The sequence below is a fragment of the Aquarana catesbeiana genome, linkage group LG07, assembly GCF_042186555.1.
Source record: "Aquarana catesbeiana isolate 2022-GZ linkage group LG07, ASM4218655v1, whole genome shotgun sequence".
NCBI classification, from domain to species: domain Eukaryota; kingdom Metazoa; phylum Chordata; class Amphibia; order Anura; family Ranidae; genus Aquarana; species Aquarana catesbeiana.
Genome location: NC_133330.1, coordinates 337280945 through 337300574, shown reverse-complemented (window position 1 = coordinate 337300574; position 19630 = coordinate 337280945). Strand labels below are relative to the sequence as shown.

At 45.3% G+C, this 19630-nt stretch overlaps 1 protein-coding gene across 1 annotated transcript in view; it reads right to left on the bottom strand.

Moving 5' to 3' along the window:
• Positions 1-19630, bottom strand: part of SZT2 (SZT2 subunit of KICSTOR complex) — a gene marked incomplete in the record, with an annotated part of 250239 nt that overhangs the window by 206823 nt on the left and 23786 nt on the right. Inside the window, 10 exon segments of the mRNA XM_073593915.1 lie at positions 1806-1935; positions 3896-4121; positions 4520-4690; positions 6217-6427; positions 6508-6614; positions 6722-6860; positions 9094-9225; positions 9382-9552; positions 13571-13744; positions 18092-18217. Of these exon segments, the coding sequence (XP_073450016.1) occupies positions 1806-1935; positions 3896-4121; positions 4520-4690; positions 6217-6427; positions 6508-6614; positions 6722-6860; positions 9094-9225; positions 9382-9552; positions 13571-13744; positions 18092-18217 (1587 nt within the window).

Here is a 19630-nt window from a genome sequence, read left to right as displayed (position 1 = left end):
AGCTTCAGTTCCTTACATCTCTGGATATAATAAATTAGTTTGACTTAAAGTGAAGATAACCTCTACTTATGTATATACACCAAGTTTAAATTGTTCAGGCTTGTAAAAGGTATATTTTAGGGCTCGTTTACACTTGCTTTCGCACATTAACCCCTTTAAACCGGCGCCTCCCGGCCCTTTAAGGGGTTTATGATGCCGGAAGGCGGGGGTTTATAAATCACATGATCGAAAAGCTCAAAATCACAAGCAGCGATCGTGAGCTTTCAGTTAGCTGCCGATAACGGTGCCGGGACTGCGCTCCTGGAGCAGCTGTATACCACCAATTTACGCTAATATGCGGCCACTCGGCGCCAAGGCCCACCAGCCAAGAGGCTGCATATTTGTGTGCGCCCGGCGTCAACGGGTTGAGGAGTCTATCGCTTCAACATGCTTTTTTGATGCTTCGGTGACACTTTTTTGAAGCTTTAATAAGGCTTGGCAAACGCCCTGTGTGTGTTGATTTTTTATTTGTTTTAAAGGGGCACAGTAGAACCCCAGATCATTAGTACTCTCATTCAGCAGATGCCCTGCTCAGTAGTACCCAAAGCTCTGCTGATGTCCCACACAGTCGTAACCCCCAGCTCTGCTAATCCCCCTGCTCAGCAGCAATCCCCAGCTCAGCTGATCCCCCTGCTCAGTAGTAACCCCCAGCTCAGCTGATCCCCCTGCTCAGTAGTAACCCCCAGCTCAGTTGATCTCCCTGCTCAGTAGTAACCCCCCAGCTCTGCTAATCCCCTGCTCAGTAGTAATCCCCAGCTCTGCTTATCCCCCACTCAGTAGTGTGACAAACCCACCAGGGACAGGGACTTTTGGAGGGGACTAGGGGCTAGCCTTCTACCCACTGATTATAGCCCATGGAGGAGACCGGGGATCTTGTCTGCTTCTCCTGGTCAGAGCATGAAGAAGAGCTCAGTTCAGCCTCAACATCTTGTCTGTGTACGATGCTTGGGGTAAAGGGCTGGTATTAGCTCTCGTCTGCTGAAAGGGTTTGGAGGGCAGGAGGCACAGTTTGGCGGAAGCACTTAGGCGGGGCACTCAGCAGTAACCACCAGCTCTGCCGATCACCCACTCAGTAATAACCCCCAGCTCTGCCTCAGCAGGTACCCCTTTCCAAAGTACCCCCAGCTCTGCCGATCCTTAGATTTTCTGATCCTCCTCGCTCTCCGGTCCCCACTCATTTCATTTTCTGCTATATTGCTCCCATGCTGTGCACCATGTGTGACATCTGCTAGTTCCTCCAGCTCCAGTCCTGCTATAGCGTTCCCATGTTGCACACCACGTGTGCTGTCTGCTAGTTGCTCAGCTCGTCCGGACCCCTCTCACTTTCCTGCTGCCCCACACTGCACACCAGATGTGACTTCTGCACCAGACACTCCCAGAATATAAACACACATGAACTGGAAGTGACTGCTGATGACGTCTTTCCGGGTTCGCTTGTTGGTTTCTCAGTGCATCCTGGGATATCTCATACCTGCAATGCCTCCTAAACAAAGCAAAGCTAATGCTGAAAAGAAACCCTCAAAAGCTGCAGATGTTGTTAGAGAGCGTGGCCATAAACTTCTGTGGAGGATTTGGAGATGCTTTGAAGCGCCAAGAAAGCGACATGGGGTAAAATTTTAGAAGCAACGCAACAAGCGAACGGGACTGTAAGCGTACCAATTCATTTAGTGATAGGCGCTTCGATTGGCATTCAGAGTGCTTTAAAAGCAAGTGCAAGCGAGCCCTCAAACATGATGCTGCTTAATCGCTGACACAGGAATACGTACTGGTGTGGTGGATCCAGGAGGGATGTAGAACAGGGGGACTCCATTCTTGGTGCTTTCTGGGATTTTGAAATGTTCTGGAACACTATCAAACGATTTCAAGTGCACCAACATCTGATCTGTCTGGCTGATGCTGGAAGAAGAACAAACACCAATTAAACACCAATTAAAGTGTATGCAAAAGTATCTACCCCCAGTTTGTTTTAACGAAATGTAATCCATGTCTACCCCTAACTGCATGCAATGTACTCAACCTCGTGTATCCTATTTGGAGTTGTCCAACTATAAATGTTTTCTGTAATCGAGTAATAGCCTTTTTTGCTAATCTGCAAGGTCTCTTTATCACACATACACCTGAAATTTGCTAATTTAGTCTATTAGATGAAGAATGCTGAGAATATTTCTAAGGGAAACAAATTTTAAGGCCCACAAAGCCACAGATCTTAAATGGATGAACCCATTCCTCCCTAGCCTGTCCCATTGGATATCTTTAATAAACCAGATCAACCTATTTAAAGGGGGTCATGTACAGAAACAGACATTCCATTCTCAAAATTTCACAAAGTCTGGGACCCATGGTGTAAATCTACACACACTCTGCAATATTCTCTGAGATCCCTAAAAGTCTACTTTGAGCCCGCGCCTTATGCCCTGTTTACATGGGTGCACTACAGTGTACAACCATGTGAGGGCCCTGTTTGCCCACAGAGGGATGCACAGGTGCTACGTACATCCCTGTGCAGGCAGTCCTATTCATGTCAATTGGGGCACAGCAGCTGCATGGACACAGCCGCTGTTCCCAATTTGACATCCGTGTCGGTGCAAGGCCCCAAATATACACTGTCTGCGTTCGGGGGCCATGCGCCCACACAGCTTTCAAATTGGGAGCAGCATCTGTGCATCCAAACAGGGCTCTCACATGGGAGTACGTTGTAGTAAGCCCCATGTGAATGTTGCCTTAGAGCAGGGGTCTCCAAACTTTCTAATCAAAGGGCCACATTATGGTCCTTCAGATTTTTTTTTTTGGGGGGGGGGGGGGGGGGGTGCAGACTGTGGCCGGTGGGAGTAGAAATGCCCTTGCACCAGTGGGATTAAATAATGCCTCATATTCAGGGTATAACATGTAAAATGTTACAAACCGACCAGCCCCCGATCCCCCCAGCACTGACAGCTAGCAGGGATCTTCTCCCAACTGCCCTAACTCCACCCACATCACTCGTTCACAATCCTCTGTGAATGGAAAACTGCAAGTTCGGACAGCCTTGGCGGCTTGTAGTTTTCAATGAACTACCACGCGGCTGTGGGGCGCTGTGGTAGTTCATTCATGCTTCCTGTCAGATTGTACCTCCTCACCGGTCCGATGGACAGGCACACAGATACACAGACAGGTCTGCAGGAGACGTGCAATGCTTTAGAGGCTCCAGAAACAAAAAATAATAAAAAGGAAAAGATTTTTACCTGCAAAAAAAATGTGCATTTATTATTTTTTGTTAAAAAGTGAACTTATCCTTTAAGAACAAATCTACAGAACTTATCTCGTTAGTAGCCGGGGACTGTATTTAACCTGAAAGTTTATTTCAAAGACAAATTCTTTACAAAAGCCAATCATTTGGGACTATGCTTTTTGCTTTTCATCAAGGCTTGAAGAAACAAAGAAATCATGTCTGCGGGGTCAAAAGTCTAAAATAACTGGATGATCCGGTTTGCACATATTGCAATAAGACTCCCATAGATTGGTGGTCAGTGGGAGGACTCCTTACACTAGTAGTCAGTGGGAATAATAATACACCATTGGTCAGAATGTCCCCTTACAGATACAGATAGCTAAAAAGATAACTGGTGTCAGAGGTAATGTATCTAAAAGTAAAAATTTGCTCGCTGCTCAGCGAACCGCGAGCAACCCTGAAGGGACCCAGACTGAGAACAGCTGCATTAGATAGCAATCCATTGAGCATACCGCATAGTGGGAATGTTGGTGGAGTTCAGGAAAATGGTCAGATGCGACTGGTGATGCATCGGGGAAAATTCACAACCTTAACAGGTCTTATAAACTGCCCAATCATTCCAAGTAGACCAACAACAGGACGCTGTACCTCTGTAAAGTGTTCCAGAATCGCCGGATCACGCTGGTTCTGTACATGCTGGTGATGGGCTTCTTCAATGTGCAGCTGATATCATGCAGAATGTCGTAGCTCCCTTCCATGACTACCTCTACCCTGGTGCTCCGCTTGGAGGGGTCCAGGGGCCAGGGGGCCATTGCCAGGTACTCAACACGCATATTGTGCTTCCAAAGTAGAACCAGTTTTACCTCCAACAGCGCTGTAGAAACAAGGAGAGTAAATTATCTATGGAGACCTTGGTTCGGGAGGAATCACTAAGGGGTGCAGTTTTACAGCAGCGGTCTGGCATTATCTGGGCCATACTCTCATGCGTCATTCAACCAAGAGGACATACTGTAAAGCGCAGGCCATTATGGAACTGCCTAGTATGGCGGCATCGCCACTGCACCCTGCATTCACATACCGTGATTTAGAGAGGGGGGGTAACATTTTCAGTGAGAATCACCAACAACCAGGAGAAGAGGTAAAGAGCAAGTATAAAATAAATATCTAAATAAAGAAAAAGAGAAAACAAACTACACATGGGAGCCCTCCAGTTGGGACACGGAGTATAAAGTGTCCTTCATCGATGGAACAAGAACAGTCCTTGTGACGCACCTTTGGCAATGCGGATTTCCCGGATGCTGTATCCTTCCCTGAGCCGCACAGAGACAACGCTGATGATGCCCGCATGCACTTCCTTCTCTGCGTGCTTCCTCCGGCGAGTGGCAAGCGCTGGGTTACTGCTGGCTGATACCAAGTGTTCATTGAACAATTTGTGCTGTGATCCTGTCCAATAAAAATATAAATAAATTATAGACAGTATATATATATATATATATATATATATATATATATATATATATATATATATATATATATGTATATTGAAGAAGTATTGAACATGTCACCATTTTTCTAGGTAAATATATTTCTAAAAGGTGCTACTGACATTAAAATTTTCCCCACATCGGTAACAAGACATGCAATCCATACATACAAAGACACCGAAACAAATAAGTTTAGAAATTAAGTTCTGTGTAATAAAATTGAAAAACAAGAGAAAAAGTATTGAACCCGCTAACTGAAATGTATTTATTACTTGGTACAAAATCCTTTGTTGGTGATGACGGCTTCAAGACGCAGGCTCCTGTATGGAGAAACGAGTCACATGCGTTGCTCAGGTGTGATTTTTTCCCATTCTTTCGCACAGTCTTCAGATCTTGAAGGTTCTGTGGGCCTCTTCTATGAACTCTGATCTTTAGTTCTTTCCATTGATTTTGTATTGGATTCAGGTCAGGTGATTGGCTGGGCCATTCTAGCAGCTTTATTTTCTTCCTTTGACACCAAATGAGAGTTTCCTTGGCTTTGTGTGTTGGGATGATTGTCTTGCTGAAATGTCCTCCCTCCTTTCATCTCCATCATCCTGGTAGATGGCAGCAGATTTTTATCAAGAATGTCTTGGTTCATTTTTCTATTCATCCTTCCTTCAATGATATGAAGTTTGCCAGAACCGTATGCTGAAAATCAGCCCCTGCCCCCACCATGATGTTCCCACCCCCAAACCTCACTGTTGGTACGGGGGGTGTTTTTGGGGTGATGTGCCATGTGGCCTCCAAACATGGTGTGTATTATGGCATCCAAAAAGTTCAATTTTGGTCTGATCTGACCAGACTATATTCTCCCCGTATTTCACAGGCTTGTCTAAATAATGTGCAGCAAATTTTAAACAAGCTTCACCATGTTTTTTCTTCAGCAACGGAGTCTTGCGCGGTGAGAGTGCATACAGGCCATGGGGGGTGAGTGCATTACTTATTGTGTACCTGCTAATTCCAGGTCTTTCTGAAAATCTCCACAAGTGGTCCTTGGCTCTCGGACAACTCTTCTGATAATTCTTTCCACTCTTCTGTCAGAAATCTTGCGAGGAGCACCTGGTCGTGGCCGGTTTATGGTGAAATTATGTTCTTTCTACTTCCAGATTATGGCCCCGACAATGCTCACTGGAACATTCAGAAGTTTACTAATCCATCTGTAAGCAATGCCATCCGTATGTTTTGCAACAAGGTTGCAAAGATCTTGCAGCCCTGTAGTTTTCAACAGAAAGCCCAAACAGAGGTACAGGCAGAAAGCTGAAGGACTTGTCTGCAGGAGCATGACATTGCACCCCACAATCCACTGATCATGGGTACTTTGCAGGTTCCATGGGAAAAAAAAAAAATCAAATTTTTTTCCTGCAAAAATATGCAGGGAAGACACAATAAGCACATTAAACTTTAATGTTAAAAAAAAAAAAAAAAAAAAAAAAGGTCTCTCACCGCAGTAATACTCTGGATTCAGAGCTTCGCCGGTGCGCATAAAAGAATAGAGCAAGAATGCCTTGTGATAGACGTTCATGTCCGTCTGTCCGGTCTCTAGTTCAGGACAAGAGGAGAGGTAGGATCCTAAGGTCGCCATGGCGATAAACTTCATCAGCTCTACGTTCGGGACGTAGCCAAAACTGCAGTCGTAAGAATACACCCCTCCAACCTGCAATAAGAATAGAGAAATGATAAAGTAAACTCACAGACCACAAAAAGCGAGAGCCAACTAAAAGGGATTATATTTACCTGAACAAAGGAGCAAGCGATGGTGCCGCTGCGGAGCTGGTTCAGCAATGTTTCGCACACCGCGATATCTGGGACGCTGGTGACGCCGTCTGTGATTACAATGATGCCTGTGCAATCGATAGGAAGATCAGGTTTTCTGATAGGAAACATTCTACATCTAAAAGCTTACATAAAGTCACCCAATAAAAGAAAAAAAAAAAAAGGACTGTCTCACCTGCACTGGAGTTGGCCGGCAATAGCTGTAAGGCCAGGATACCCTGCCGGATCATACTAACCAGCCCAATATCCGCCGTCACCATGGAAACGCCCATCTTTCTGCCTGGCTGTTGGTTTGCATATTGAGGTAGGCAGTCCTGGCGACACAAACAATCACACTTGTTAGGTTCCTGTTCCAAAAAATAGTTGTCACTTCCCTGAACTTCAATTCTTAGCAGCCAAGTCCTCTTAACCCCTTGACGCCGACTGTATGCACATATGCGGCCGCACTAGACTAAGCTTTTTTTTCCACTGGGTCGCATATCTGTGTATCTGTCCCTGTGCCTGGGGGTCTCAGAGGGAGCCCCGGGTCCTGTAGCTAACAATTGGGAACCGGTGTTCTTTCGAGAAATTCCCTGCGTCGAAAAATGCCTCCAAAAGGGTCTGCGCACGCGCAGTACGCAACGCTGCTCCAGATGATATATTGATCAGCTGGCGTGGCGTCAACACAGTGCATGCACAGATCGTTGGAGGCAGTATCCAACAATCTGCTAAGCGGCGAGGGAGAATGTAATTGTCAGATTCTGCCTCGATATTGCGGGGTGGGTTGTGGGTGTATTTTAACCCGCCCTTAGACACAGGCAAAACTCGCCATTTAACACACTCAAACCGCTGTGCAAAAGACAGAAAACACGCCATTCAATACAGCCAAAACCCGCCCCGCAACAGTGAGGCAGAATCTGACAATTTCATTCTCTCTATGAGCTTAGCAGATCGTCAGATACTGCCTCAGACGATCTGCGCATGCGCCGTGTTGACGTCACACCAGCTAATCAACATATCAGCTGGAGTGACGTTGAGTACTGTGCATGCACAAACCCATCGGAGGCATTTTTCGACAGAGGGCATTTCTAGATAGAACACCGGGGTGGGCTTAACAGTGACTGATCACTGTGATAGCCAATCAGAGGTTCTGGGTCACCCGATTGCTGTGCTAGCCTCCGATTGGCTATCACAGTGATCAGTCACTGTTAAGCCCGCACCTGTGTTTCTCTGTCAATCTGTGAATGAAGGAGAGAGATATATTGCATCTCTCTCTCTCCTTGCAAACGAACTGTGTGTAAAAAATAATAATAATAATAATAATAATAATAATAATAATAATAATAAAAAAATAAAATAAAAAATAAAATAAATACCCAGATCAAGGTTTGGTCTAGGTCAGTGCCAGGGTTAGTGCTTGGGTCAAAGGTCAGGGTCAGCATATTTTGGACAGGATTACATTTTTTTAAATTAAAATCAGTGGCTGTTAGTGTCCCTGTGTTTTAGGTAGAATAATAAAAAAAAAAAAAACAAAAAAAAAAACAACCTTTAGAAATGAGTACTGCATCCTAGGAGAAAGGTGAGAAGGTCTCAAGCCCCCACAGCACTCAGAAACACCTAGTATTTCCCCGGGGCTCTGATAGAGCAGTTGACTGGTGGGGGGGAGGCCAGAGAAGATATTGTACCATTGGGTAATGGGAGGTTGTTTAAATGAGAGCCAGCCAACTTTGCTCATTCACGGAATGTCCTTTTAACTTAAAGCGGAGTTCCACCCACTTTAACAAGGTGGTCTTAAACTCAAGACCACACCCCCCCCCCAACCCCTCGTTTTTGGATATCTATTTTTTATTTATATTTTATATTTTTATTTAACGCATCCATTACACATCGTCAGATTTGCGTTGCCTGACCACAAAGTTCCTTTGCCTGGCGGGATGGCATTTAGTAATTACTGATAAATAGGTGGGTGCTGGGGGAATTATCCTGTTCATCTGGATTGATGCTGGTCTGATGCACTAGGCTGATCCCCAGTTGTGGGCAGGAATCTCTATAAGTGCTAATGCTTTCTGGTAGGGGTTTGGGATGAGGAAAGGTGCCCCTGGAGTGGCAGTCCAGAGGTGCAGCAAAATTCACTTTGGGTATTGAGAGACACTTACGGTGTTTCTATTCTTACACCGTGGACACAGCAATCTTGACCACTTTTTTTTTTTTTTTTTTTTTTTTTACACACCTGCCTCCTGGGTTGGGTCTTTTGGCTGAGACCGGAGTAACTTTTTATATCAACCGGAAAGTCAGCCATGGTCTCCCATACTGGCACATACGGTAGCACCTATTTATTTTTGTACATGCACAGAGCACTTTGTCCACTTACCTAGTAGGGTGCAGGTCCTCAGACTATCCCTGAAAGTGGTGAAAAGGGAGAGCATGTGGTTATGGGGTCTCCATTCGGGGGAGCCCCAACCTAAGGTGGACCTTGCCTCGGAAGGTCCCTGAAGAATGGGGTCCAGCTGGTTTCCATCTGGGTGAACCAAGAGATCCTCCCAAAGGGTCTGCAAAGTTTATGTTTACCTGAGCGAGCGGTCGATACTGCTGTTGAAGCATCTCGGCGATCTTATTCTCGAAGGCGCCCAGCTGCAGTTGGACATGCTGGAGAAAGGCCGGCAGCTTCTGCTCCTCCAGGCGACAACCCTGGACCAGAACCTGCAGAAGGAACATAAAAGAGCTAGAGCCTGATCTATAGAACCTGCATACCCGCAGCTGCGGGGGGTACTACAAGTCTCAGGTGCATATGCTGGAATATGCAGTTTCAAAACAGCTGGAGTGCTTCACAGAGCGATAATACTTGTGTTCAGTTACCTGATGACTCTGCAGACCGATAATGGAAGAATAGGCCTGAATTGTAACATAGATCTCGGGCTGAAAAACCACGTTGGATCCGGGGATGACGAACGACCTGAGAAGCCCCAGCAGACAGCGTGACAGCGAATGGAAGATCTCATCAAAGATGATTTCTTCTGTGGAGTCATCCTGTGTTTAGAGAAAAAAAGATAAAAGTCATCGGGGAGAAGACTGAAGAGAAATCAAGGACCGATCATTAGCTGAACAGGATAGAACCAAATGTTTTATTGATCTTCTCTTTACAAGGACTCTCTGCCTTAGAACTGAACTCCGGGAAACCTGAAAAGTCTCCCTTGCTGTGGGGTTGTGCCAGCGGTGACATGTCAGCTGACACTCGCTGCGATCTGATCCGGTCCGGTCCGCCAAATCCAGACGGATGATGGTCCTAATTTCCCATCCATTTGGTGGATCGGATATGATCGGGTGAAAATGGATAGGCGGTCTGTTTTCATCTGATCTCCCCATAGAGGACAGCGGGGCTCTGACAGGTCCTTCTCTGCACAGTGAGCGGAGAGGGACCTGTCATCCGCCTGCTCAGCAGGGATCATCGGATCGACCCCCCCGAGCAAAGTGAAATCCGTAACTGGACAAGCCTGTGTGAATGGGGCCTAAAATGGGTGAACACTCATGGAATACTCAGTAATGAATAAGCACTGATATGCGTTTACTGGCAGTCTTAGAACTGTGTGCATTTCCTGTGATTTTACTTGGATGTACTTAAAGAGGAACTGCAGTCTGCTCACATAATTTGTAATAAAAACATCTTTGCCATTCTGAAGCTTCCCTCCAACCACTTTGCATATTATTTTATATATACTGTGATTCTGTACTTGCCAAATATGCTGCAGAAATCTCCCTCCACTGAGTCTGGCTGCAGCCATTTTAACTGTGGGCAGCTGAAGCTGCTGCCTGTTCACTTCCTGGATTTCCACAGACACATACAAGTAAAACCTTGGTTTGCAAGCATAATTCGTTCCGGAAACATGCTTTTAATCCAAAGCACTTGTATATCAAAGCAAATTTTCCCATAAGAAATAATGGAAACTCAGTTCATTTGATCCACAACCATTTATTCATAAAAAAATGATCCAAATATGAGCAAAAGCTCATATTAATACTGTACAGTACTGTAGTAGGAAAAAGAAAGAAAGAAAGAAAGAAAGGAAGGAAGGAAGGAAGGAAGGAAGGAAGGAAGGAAGGAAGGAAGGAAGGAAGGAAGGAAGGAAGGAAGGAAGGAAGGAAGGAAGGAAGGAAGGAAGGAAGGAAGGAAGGAAGAAAGGAAGAAAGAAAGAAAGAAAGAAAGAAAGAAAGAAAAAGAAAGAAAGATCACAGTTTAATGTGAAAAAAAAAAAAAAAGAATTACACTCACAATGTTAAGTAGTCTGGAGCTCATATATGTAAAGCTGTTGTGTATATGTACAGTAAAGCTGCTGGTGTACAGTATACAGCGCTATATGTGGCCAGAGGTTCGGGGGCGATGGTGGCTCCCAGCGCTTCCTGGAGAACTCGGAGACACTCGGGAACTGTTCACTTCCGGGTGCTCCGAACGCACATTACCCCCGTCCCACCCAGCTGGGAGTGTCTCTGGGTGTCTCCGACAGCTTTACTGTACATATACACAGTGGCTTAACATGGATGAACACCAGACTCCCTAACATTGTGAGTGTCATTCTTTTGTTTTTACAGTAAAGCTACTGCTCGTATATCAAGACAAAATAAGAATAAAATGTTGCTCGTCTTTCAAAATGCTGTATACCGCATTACTAGTAAACCAAGGTATTACCGTACCTCTCATTGGCCCTCTTATGACTCACCCCCCCTCCCTTCCTGGCAAACTCTCACTAGAGTCCGAAAGAGAGAGCTGTGTATGATGTCATAAGTCTAGGCCAATGACCAGACAAGAAACAGGAAGTGGGCTGTATAAGGGATTTACTGGCAGAAAAAAAATGTTTTACTATCCAAAGTTAAAACAACAACAACAAGGGCAGAAGATTTAATAGATGGAAAGATGAAAAAATGACTGAAGGTTCCGCTTTAATAAAGAAGCTTCATCTTTATCTACTTTGGAGTGCCGCCACATTCATCAGCCCAAAATCGCATGAAACTTCGCACCTCTATTGTTGGCAATGGCCATGTTCAAATCGATGCGACGCCAACTTTGTGGTGCCGCATCGATTTGAAAAAAAAAAAAGTAGTTCCTGCACTACTTTTGGCAATTTTCGGGTGCGACTTGCATGGACAATCTGTGCATGAAGCACAGATGTCTTCAAATTCACACCTGAAGTCACACAGACATGCGGCTTTAAAATTGTGCAATTTCAGATGAAGTCATGCGATTTCAAAGCCGCATGCAATGTGAACGAGGGCTTAATATATATACACATTTCAAACTGAGATGATAGTTATTTATATGCAGCACAGTTCAACAACTATTTAGAAAATATACACAAGAAATAAACAAAAAACGTAGGTTTCCTGACCTAACCTAACTCACGCTCCCTAGATGCATGATTTACATACGTGACCCCAATCTTTCCAGCGACGGGGGCGAGCACAGCAGCCCCAGCCACTGTCTCGGGTCCTCATTGGATAGATTGATAGCAGCAGCCATTTGCTCCTGCTGCCGTCAATCAAATCCAATGACACGGGAGCCGGGGCCGAGTCCTGCTGTCTGTGTCAATGGTCACAGCAGCAGGACAAGGGAGCGCTCCCACACAAGTGTCCCCTTGGAATGAAGGTCTCCGGGGGGGGGGGGGGGGGGCACACACAATGCGGGGGAAGAACCTAGGAGTGCTGCAGGGGGACCCCAGAAGAGGATCGGGGCCACTCTGTGCAAAACCCTTTCACGGAGGAGGTAAGTAGGGTTGCACCGATACTAGTATTGGTATAGATGCCGATACCGAGTATTTGCACAAGTATCGGTACTCGTGCAAATGCACCGATACCTGAAATTGATACTTTCAGGCTCGGTTCTTTGAGCTGTCAGTGGGGTCTCCTCTGTTGACTGCCGAAGTGTTAAAGAAGTCTGGTAATTGGAGCTGTCAAAAAAAAAAAAAAGCAGCCACAATGTTTATTAACAACATTGCTCAGCCACTGAAACACTAAAATAAAAAGAAACATTGTTTCTTTTTGAATCTGTTTCTTCATCTGCAGATCATAGGGCTGAACAAATGTTGCTCTGTTTAACCCCTTATTAACCCTTCATTTACTCTAATTAGCCTTAATTAACTTCCTATTCTCTTCCATTTAATTATTTTCCTGCTTTCTTTTTTTTTTGTTCTATTTTATAAACGATAAACAATTAAAACTTTTTTTTTTTTGTTTGCTTTGTTAGTGAATAATATATTACACATTTCACATTGAAAAAGCAGGAAATTTAAAAACAAATCTATTTATTTCATTTGTAAATAACTTTTCAATGCTTTGTACCATTGCTGGTAGCTGAAGTGAAAACAAAACAGTTGCGGTAGGTATAGATATCGGCGAGTACTAAAAAGAAAGTATTGGTACTCATAAAAAAAAAAAAAAATGGATATCAGGGCATCCCTAGAGGTAAGTATAACAAGAAAAAAAAAAAAAACGAACCTTTACAACCCCTTTAAATCAGTTTACAGCAAAAGGAGGATGCAAGTGAAGCAGCACATTTTTTTTTTTTTAAAGTGGATGTAAACCCTCACATATACCCAGTGCAGTGACCGGCCTCAGGTGATACAGAGATGAAACAAACCCTCCAACATAAGTTGTACCTGTTAATCTGCAGTCTTATCTTCTCCAAATCCGTTCAAAAGGGCTGAATTTATAAAGCTTGTCTGAGCTTTCAGAAAGAAATGGACGGAGAGCTGAAGTTACACTCTGCGGATCTCATTGAAGGGAGGAGAGCTGATTGCAGCACAAAAAACAACAGGAGCTGAGTGCTGAGTGCTCCCTCCCGTCACCATTTTTCTCTTGGTGTCAAGAAAGCTTGTCAGAAGTGACTCATGCTGATAGCAGAGGAAGGAGGCAGCAGACAGAAGTGACACTCAGTGCTCTGGACTGAGACAAGTACACACTATATAGAGGGATAGGCTTTGTTCATATTTCATGTCTGAGGTTTACAAATCTAAATAAGGTACAACAACGAATGCATGGATGATCTGGAGTTCATTACCACAATTCCTGTAGAGGGACTGAGATCCAGTTCAATGACAAATCGGTACTGCCGTGCAAGAAAAGTCACCCATGTTGATGGCACGAGGAGGAAAGGGCCGGGGCGGACCGGCTCGTCGGGCTGCCATCCATGAGGTAGGACACTGACCACTTTCAGTTCATCGTCGTGTAAGCCCTAAAAAAAAAAAAATATATACACAATGGCAAAGTCTTATATTGAAGGGTAGAAACCTTTGGGCAAATGGAAAAAAAAAATAATAATAATGATAAAAAAAGGGGGTGGTTTATACCATAGAAAACGCAGTCCGGATGAGTTTCTGCATGTGCATTTGTGATGCGTTTTTATATGTGCTCCGGTGCGTTTCTGCATGCATGTTTTTGATGCGTTCTGGTGCATTTTTGATGCATTTTTAATGCGGTCTGGTGTGTTTTTTTCCCTCTTTTTTTCTTCGCCTTAAATAAGGACATGAATTCCGATACATTTTTGGAGTGTTTAGGTGCGTTTTACAGCATTCCAGTAAAGTTCAGTGCAGAAAAAAAATGCAGCATGTTCCATTTCTTTTTTCTGAAACGCATTGGTGTGAACAATGCTATTGGAAACTATATAACCCTACTATCTATGCGTTTTTGATGCAGGAAAAAAAAAAAAAAAAAAAAAACACACTGGACTGCATGTGGTGTGAACCGGCCCTTTAAGGATATCTAAAAAGGTCTTTTTTTTTAAACAAACATGTCATACTTACCTCCTCTGTGCACTTGCTTTTGCGCAGAGTGGCCCCCGATCCTCCTCTTCTGGGGTCCCTCAGCAGCGCTCCTGGCTCCTCCTCTTCTCCAGTGTCCCTCGGGCCTTCCCTGCGGGCGCGCTCCCCTGTCCTGCTGCTGCGTCTATTGACACAGACAACAGCAGAACTCGACCCCACCCCCCGGCTCCGGCATCTTTGGATTTGATTGACAGCAGAGGGAGCCAATGGCTGCACTGCTATCAATCTATCCAATCAGGACACGAGGCACCGGCTGGAGCTGGTGTGCTCGTCCCCGTCGCGGGAAAGAACGGGTTCAGTTAAGTAAAACGGGGACACTGGGGGGGGGGGGCTGCTACACTAAAGGAGGTTTTTCACCGAATGCATTAAGGTGAAAAACCTTGAGGGTTTACAACCCCTTTAAAGTGATATTAAAGATTTGTTTTTTGTTTTTTTTAAACAACATATTATACTTACCTGTTCTCTGTAATGGTTTTGCACAGAGCAGCCCTAATCCTCCTCTTCTTGGGTCCCCCGCTGGTGCTCCTGGCTCCACCCCCACCATTGACCAGTGCCCCCAATAGCAAGCCGCTTGTTATGGGTGCACTGGTACGTGCTTGCTACCGAGCCCCGCTCTATGCTTTTATAAGACGCATGGAGCTGCGGCTCAGCCCCCTGCTCTCTCCTCATTGGCTCCCTAGCTGTGATTGACAGCAGTGGGAGCCAATGACTCCTGCTGCTGTCTCAGCCAATGAGGGGACAGAGACCCGGGACAGCTGAGGCTCCCGTACACATCACTGGATCGGGCTCAGGGGAGTACTAGAGAGGGGCTGTGGGGGGAACCTTTACAACCACTTTAATTATAAAATACCCCACACCTACCCAAGGTGTTAATGACATTTCAAAAATAACATTCGGTTTTGTTTTTTTTTCCCTTTTTCTTTTAAGAAGAACTCCGGGAAAAACAACAGTTTTTAAAAATCTGCCGGGTTACAGTGAGGCCGGGTTCCCACATGATTGCGGCTGCGGCTCACGGCAGGGAGTCCGGTGTGTCCCTGTTCATCAATTCAGCTGTGAATCAGGTCCAAATTTCTGCCTAAACACCCACCTGAATCAGAACCAAAGACGCACAGAACCCTTTCCAAATGCAGACCGCGGCCGCCCCGGAGGTGTGAGAACCGTCTCCACTGAGAGCCAGTCACACTCTCTCCTGTCATGGGAATTGCATGCGGGGAAACCCACATCCAATTCCCAGAAATGTGAACCCAGCCTGAAAGGGTTACTCCACTTTCATGGAAAACAATATATCAAATAAAAGACCATCACAGCCAGTGAGCCAATAAGGAGAGAGAGGGGGCGGGGCCAAACCGGGGCTCTGTATGTGAATGAATGGACACATGGAGCCGCGGCTTGGGAATGAGTCTGCTTGGGTGCCCCCCATTAAAAGCTGCTTGCGCTGGGGGCACTGAGCAGGAGAAAGGGGCCAGGAGTGCAGGGGGGGGGGGGACCCAAGAAGAGGAGGATTGGGGCTACTCTGTGCAAAAGCATTACAAAGAGCAGGTAAGTATGAGTTTTTTTTTTTTTTTTAAAGAAAGACTTTAACCACTTCAGCCCCAGAAGGTTTCACCCCCTTGCTGACCAGAGCATTTTTTGCAATTTGCCACTGCGCTACTTTAACTGGTAATTGAGCGTTCATGCAACGCTGTATCCAAACAAAATGCTTGCCCTATTTTTGCCACAAATAGAGCTTTCTTTTGGTGGTTATTTTTTATCATCACCTCTGCATTTTTTTTATTTTTTGCGCTATAAAACCAAAAAAGACTGAAAAAAAAAATATAAAATGCATTTTTAACTTTCTGCTGTGAAACATAACCATTAAAAAAAATGAAAAAAATCAATAAATAAATGAAAATAAGTTTAGGTCAATATGTATTTTGCTACATATTTTTGTTAAAAAAAATCCCAATAAGCGTATATTGTTTGGTTTGTGTAAAAGTTATCGCGTCCACAAAACATAGGATATTTTTATGGCATTTTTATTCTTACAAGTAATGGTGGCGATCAGCAATTTTTAGCGGGACTGCAACATTGCAGCGGACAAAGCTGACACTAAGGCTGCTTTCACACTGGGGCGGTAGGGGGCGTCGGCGGTAAAACAGCGCTATTTTTAGCGCTGTTTTACAGCGGTATTCGGCCGCTAGCGGTGCGGTTTTAACCCCCCGCTGGCGGCCGAAAAAGGGTTAAAACCGCTCGTATAGCGCGGCTATAGCCGCGGTATAGCCGCGCTGTCCCATTGATTTCAATGGGCAGGAGCGGTTTAGGAGCGGTGAATACACCGCTCCTTCACAGCTCCAAAGATGCGGCTTGCAGGAGATTTTTTCTTTTCCTGCCAGCGCACCGCTTCAGTGTGAAAGCCCTCGGGCTTTCACACTGAACAAACAGCAGAGGCTGTTTTGGGGCGGTTTGCAGGCGGTATTTTTAGCGCAATAACGCCTGCAAACCACCCCAGTGTGAAAGGGGCCTAAGTGACACTTTTTGGGGACCGGTGCTAATACTATACACTCTCACTGTACTATTGACATTGGCTGGGAAGGGTTTAAACATCTACGGTGATCAAAGGGTTAACTGTGTGCCTAGCCAGTGTTTTTAGTGTACTTTGTGAGGTGTTTTTACTAGGGGAAGAGATGGAATTTGTTCCCTGCTTTAGATACATAGGCAGATCGCCGTTCTGGCTCTCTTCCTAAAGATTGGCAGGTGCCGGTGGACATCAAGTCCGTGGTACCCGCAGATCGGCTCCCGCTGGCGGCTCACATGTGCCCCCTACCTGGGAGTGTCACACCGCGTATAAATATGTGAACAAGTGTCACCCTGTAGCAGTAAAACTGCTATAGGGCGGAGGGGAAGTGGTTAAGAACAAGCGAGAGAGGGCGCCTCCATCTGAGTGTAAACCGTGCACAATAAACATAAAATCACAAAAAAGTAATGCACTCGCAGAATGTGAGGTAGAAATCTGCATAGAAATCGACATAACATCAACATGGGAGAGTTGTCACCTGGACGGTGGCAGAGATCGGCTGGCAAGCGGCGGGCGGATGCAGAGTTTGGCCGGGAAGCTGCTTTGTGGATGAAAAGGAATGACTGCTGTAGCACAGCGGGGTGGAGCGCAGGCTTGTCCGACTTGTGCAGCGGCTCCCGAGTATCCTCAGCCTGCTTGGCAAAACTAGGCTCTGATCAGCAATCACATCACTCCGTAAGGAGGGTGTGGTTATGCAAATCGGCCCTCTGCTCCTTTGGGGCGCCATCAGGGGCAATCAAAGGGTTAAATGTGTTCCCTGGAAGTGCTTGCTAACAGTGGAGGTGGTGCTTTGACTGGGGGGGGGGGGACAGAGATTTGTGTCCCTGCTTAGCAAAAACACAAGATCTCCATCTTCCCTTTTCACAGAACAGCGATCTGCCTTGTTTACATAGGTAGAGGCAGTTCTGCCTGTCTCGGGAGAGATTGCTGGGTGCCGGAGAACATCGGGTCCACTGGACCCGATGACTGGCTCCCGCTGTGTCCAATCACAGCAGAAGCCGGTTGCCGGCGGGCCGCGCGCCCCAGACCTGGAGGAAGCTGCAACATACCTGTATGTGATTTTGCGCTAATGGACCGCCCTGCTGCAGTAAAAGTACGTGGAGCCATACAGAAGCGGTTAATATTACTTTAAGCTCTGCGCAAACTGTTGGTGCAATATAAATCCTGTATAATAATAATAATAATAATAATCACAGTCCACACATACCAGCTCTGATTCGGGAACTGAAGAGATGGGCTGATAGAGGTTTGACAGGAACCAAGCCAGGCGAACGTTCCGGGAGATTCGGTAATCCTTCTTCATGAGCAGGAAAACCTGTCCGGCTTCTTCCAGCTGTACATAAAAAAAAAAACACCGGATCACATGTCTGAATATCATTACATTTGTTGTCATATATTCAGTATTGGCCCGAGCAACACAGGTAATATTTCTTTATTTTATTTTATCCTCTCCCCTTCCCACCCACCTCTCTTATATTGAGACCCATTGTTATTTACAACTATCCATTAATATCTTTAGATATCTATTCCGCATCTGCTCCTGATGGAGTGGAGAACTTCCACGAAACACGTCGAGCTATTTTGATGCTACTAATGTGTTTATAGCTATAGAATATCACAGCCAATTTTTAATTACTATGTTACTATGCTTGTATGCGTTACATATATGGAATAAATTTCATTCAATATAAAATAATTATTTGTTAACATTGTATTATGCTATAGCAGTTTTAATACCATTACAATTTACTCATACAGTATCTCACAAAAGTACACCCCTCACATTTGTGTAAATATTTTCATGTGACAACACTGAAGAAATGACACTTGTCTACAATGTAAAGTAGTGAGTGTACAGCTTGTATAACAGTGTAAATTTGCTGTCCACTCAAAATAACTCAACACACAGCCTTTAATATCTAAACCGCTGGCAACAAAAGTGAGTACACCCCTAAGTGAAAATGTCCAAATTGGGCCCAATTAGCCATTTTTCCTCCCTGGTGTCATGTGACTCGTTAGTGTTACAAGGTCTCAGGTGTGAAATAGGGAGCAGGTGTGTTAAATTTGGTGTTATCGCTCTCACTCTCTCATACTGGTCACTGGAAGTTCAACATGGCACCTCATGGCAAAGAACTCTCTTGAGGATCGGAAAAAAAGAAAAGAATTGTTGCTCTACATAAAGATGGCCTAGGCTATAAGAAGAGTGCCAAGACCCTGAAACTGAGCTGCAGCACGGTGGCCAAGACCATACAGCGGTTTAACAGGACAGGTTCCACTCAGAACAGACCTCGCCATGGTCCACCAAAGAAGTTGAGGTCACGTGCTCAGCCTCATATCCAGAGGTTGTCTTTGGGAAATAGATGTATGAGTGCTGCCAGCATTGCTGCAGAGGTTGAAGGGGTGGGGGGTCAGTCTGTCAGTGCTCAGACCATACACCACACACTGCATCAAATTGGTCTGAATGGCTGTCGTCCCAGAAGGAAGCCTCTTCTAAAGATGATACACAAGAAAGTCCACAAACAGTTTGCTGAAGACAAGCAGACTAAGGAGATGGATTACTGGAACCACGTCCTGTGGTCTGATGAGACCAAGATAAACTTATTTGGTTCAGATGGTGACAAGCGTGTGTGGCGGCAACCAGGTGAGGAGGACAAAGACAAGTGGGTCTTGTCTACAGTCAAGCATGGTGGTGGGATTGTCATGGTCTGGGGCTGTATGAGTGCTGCCAGCACTGGGGGACTACAGA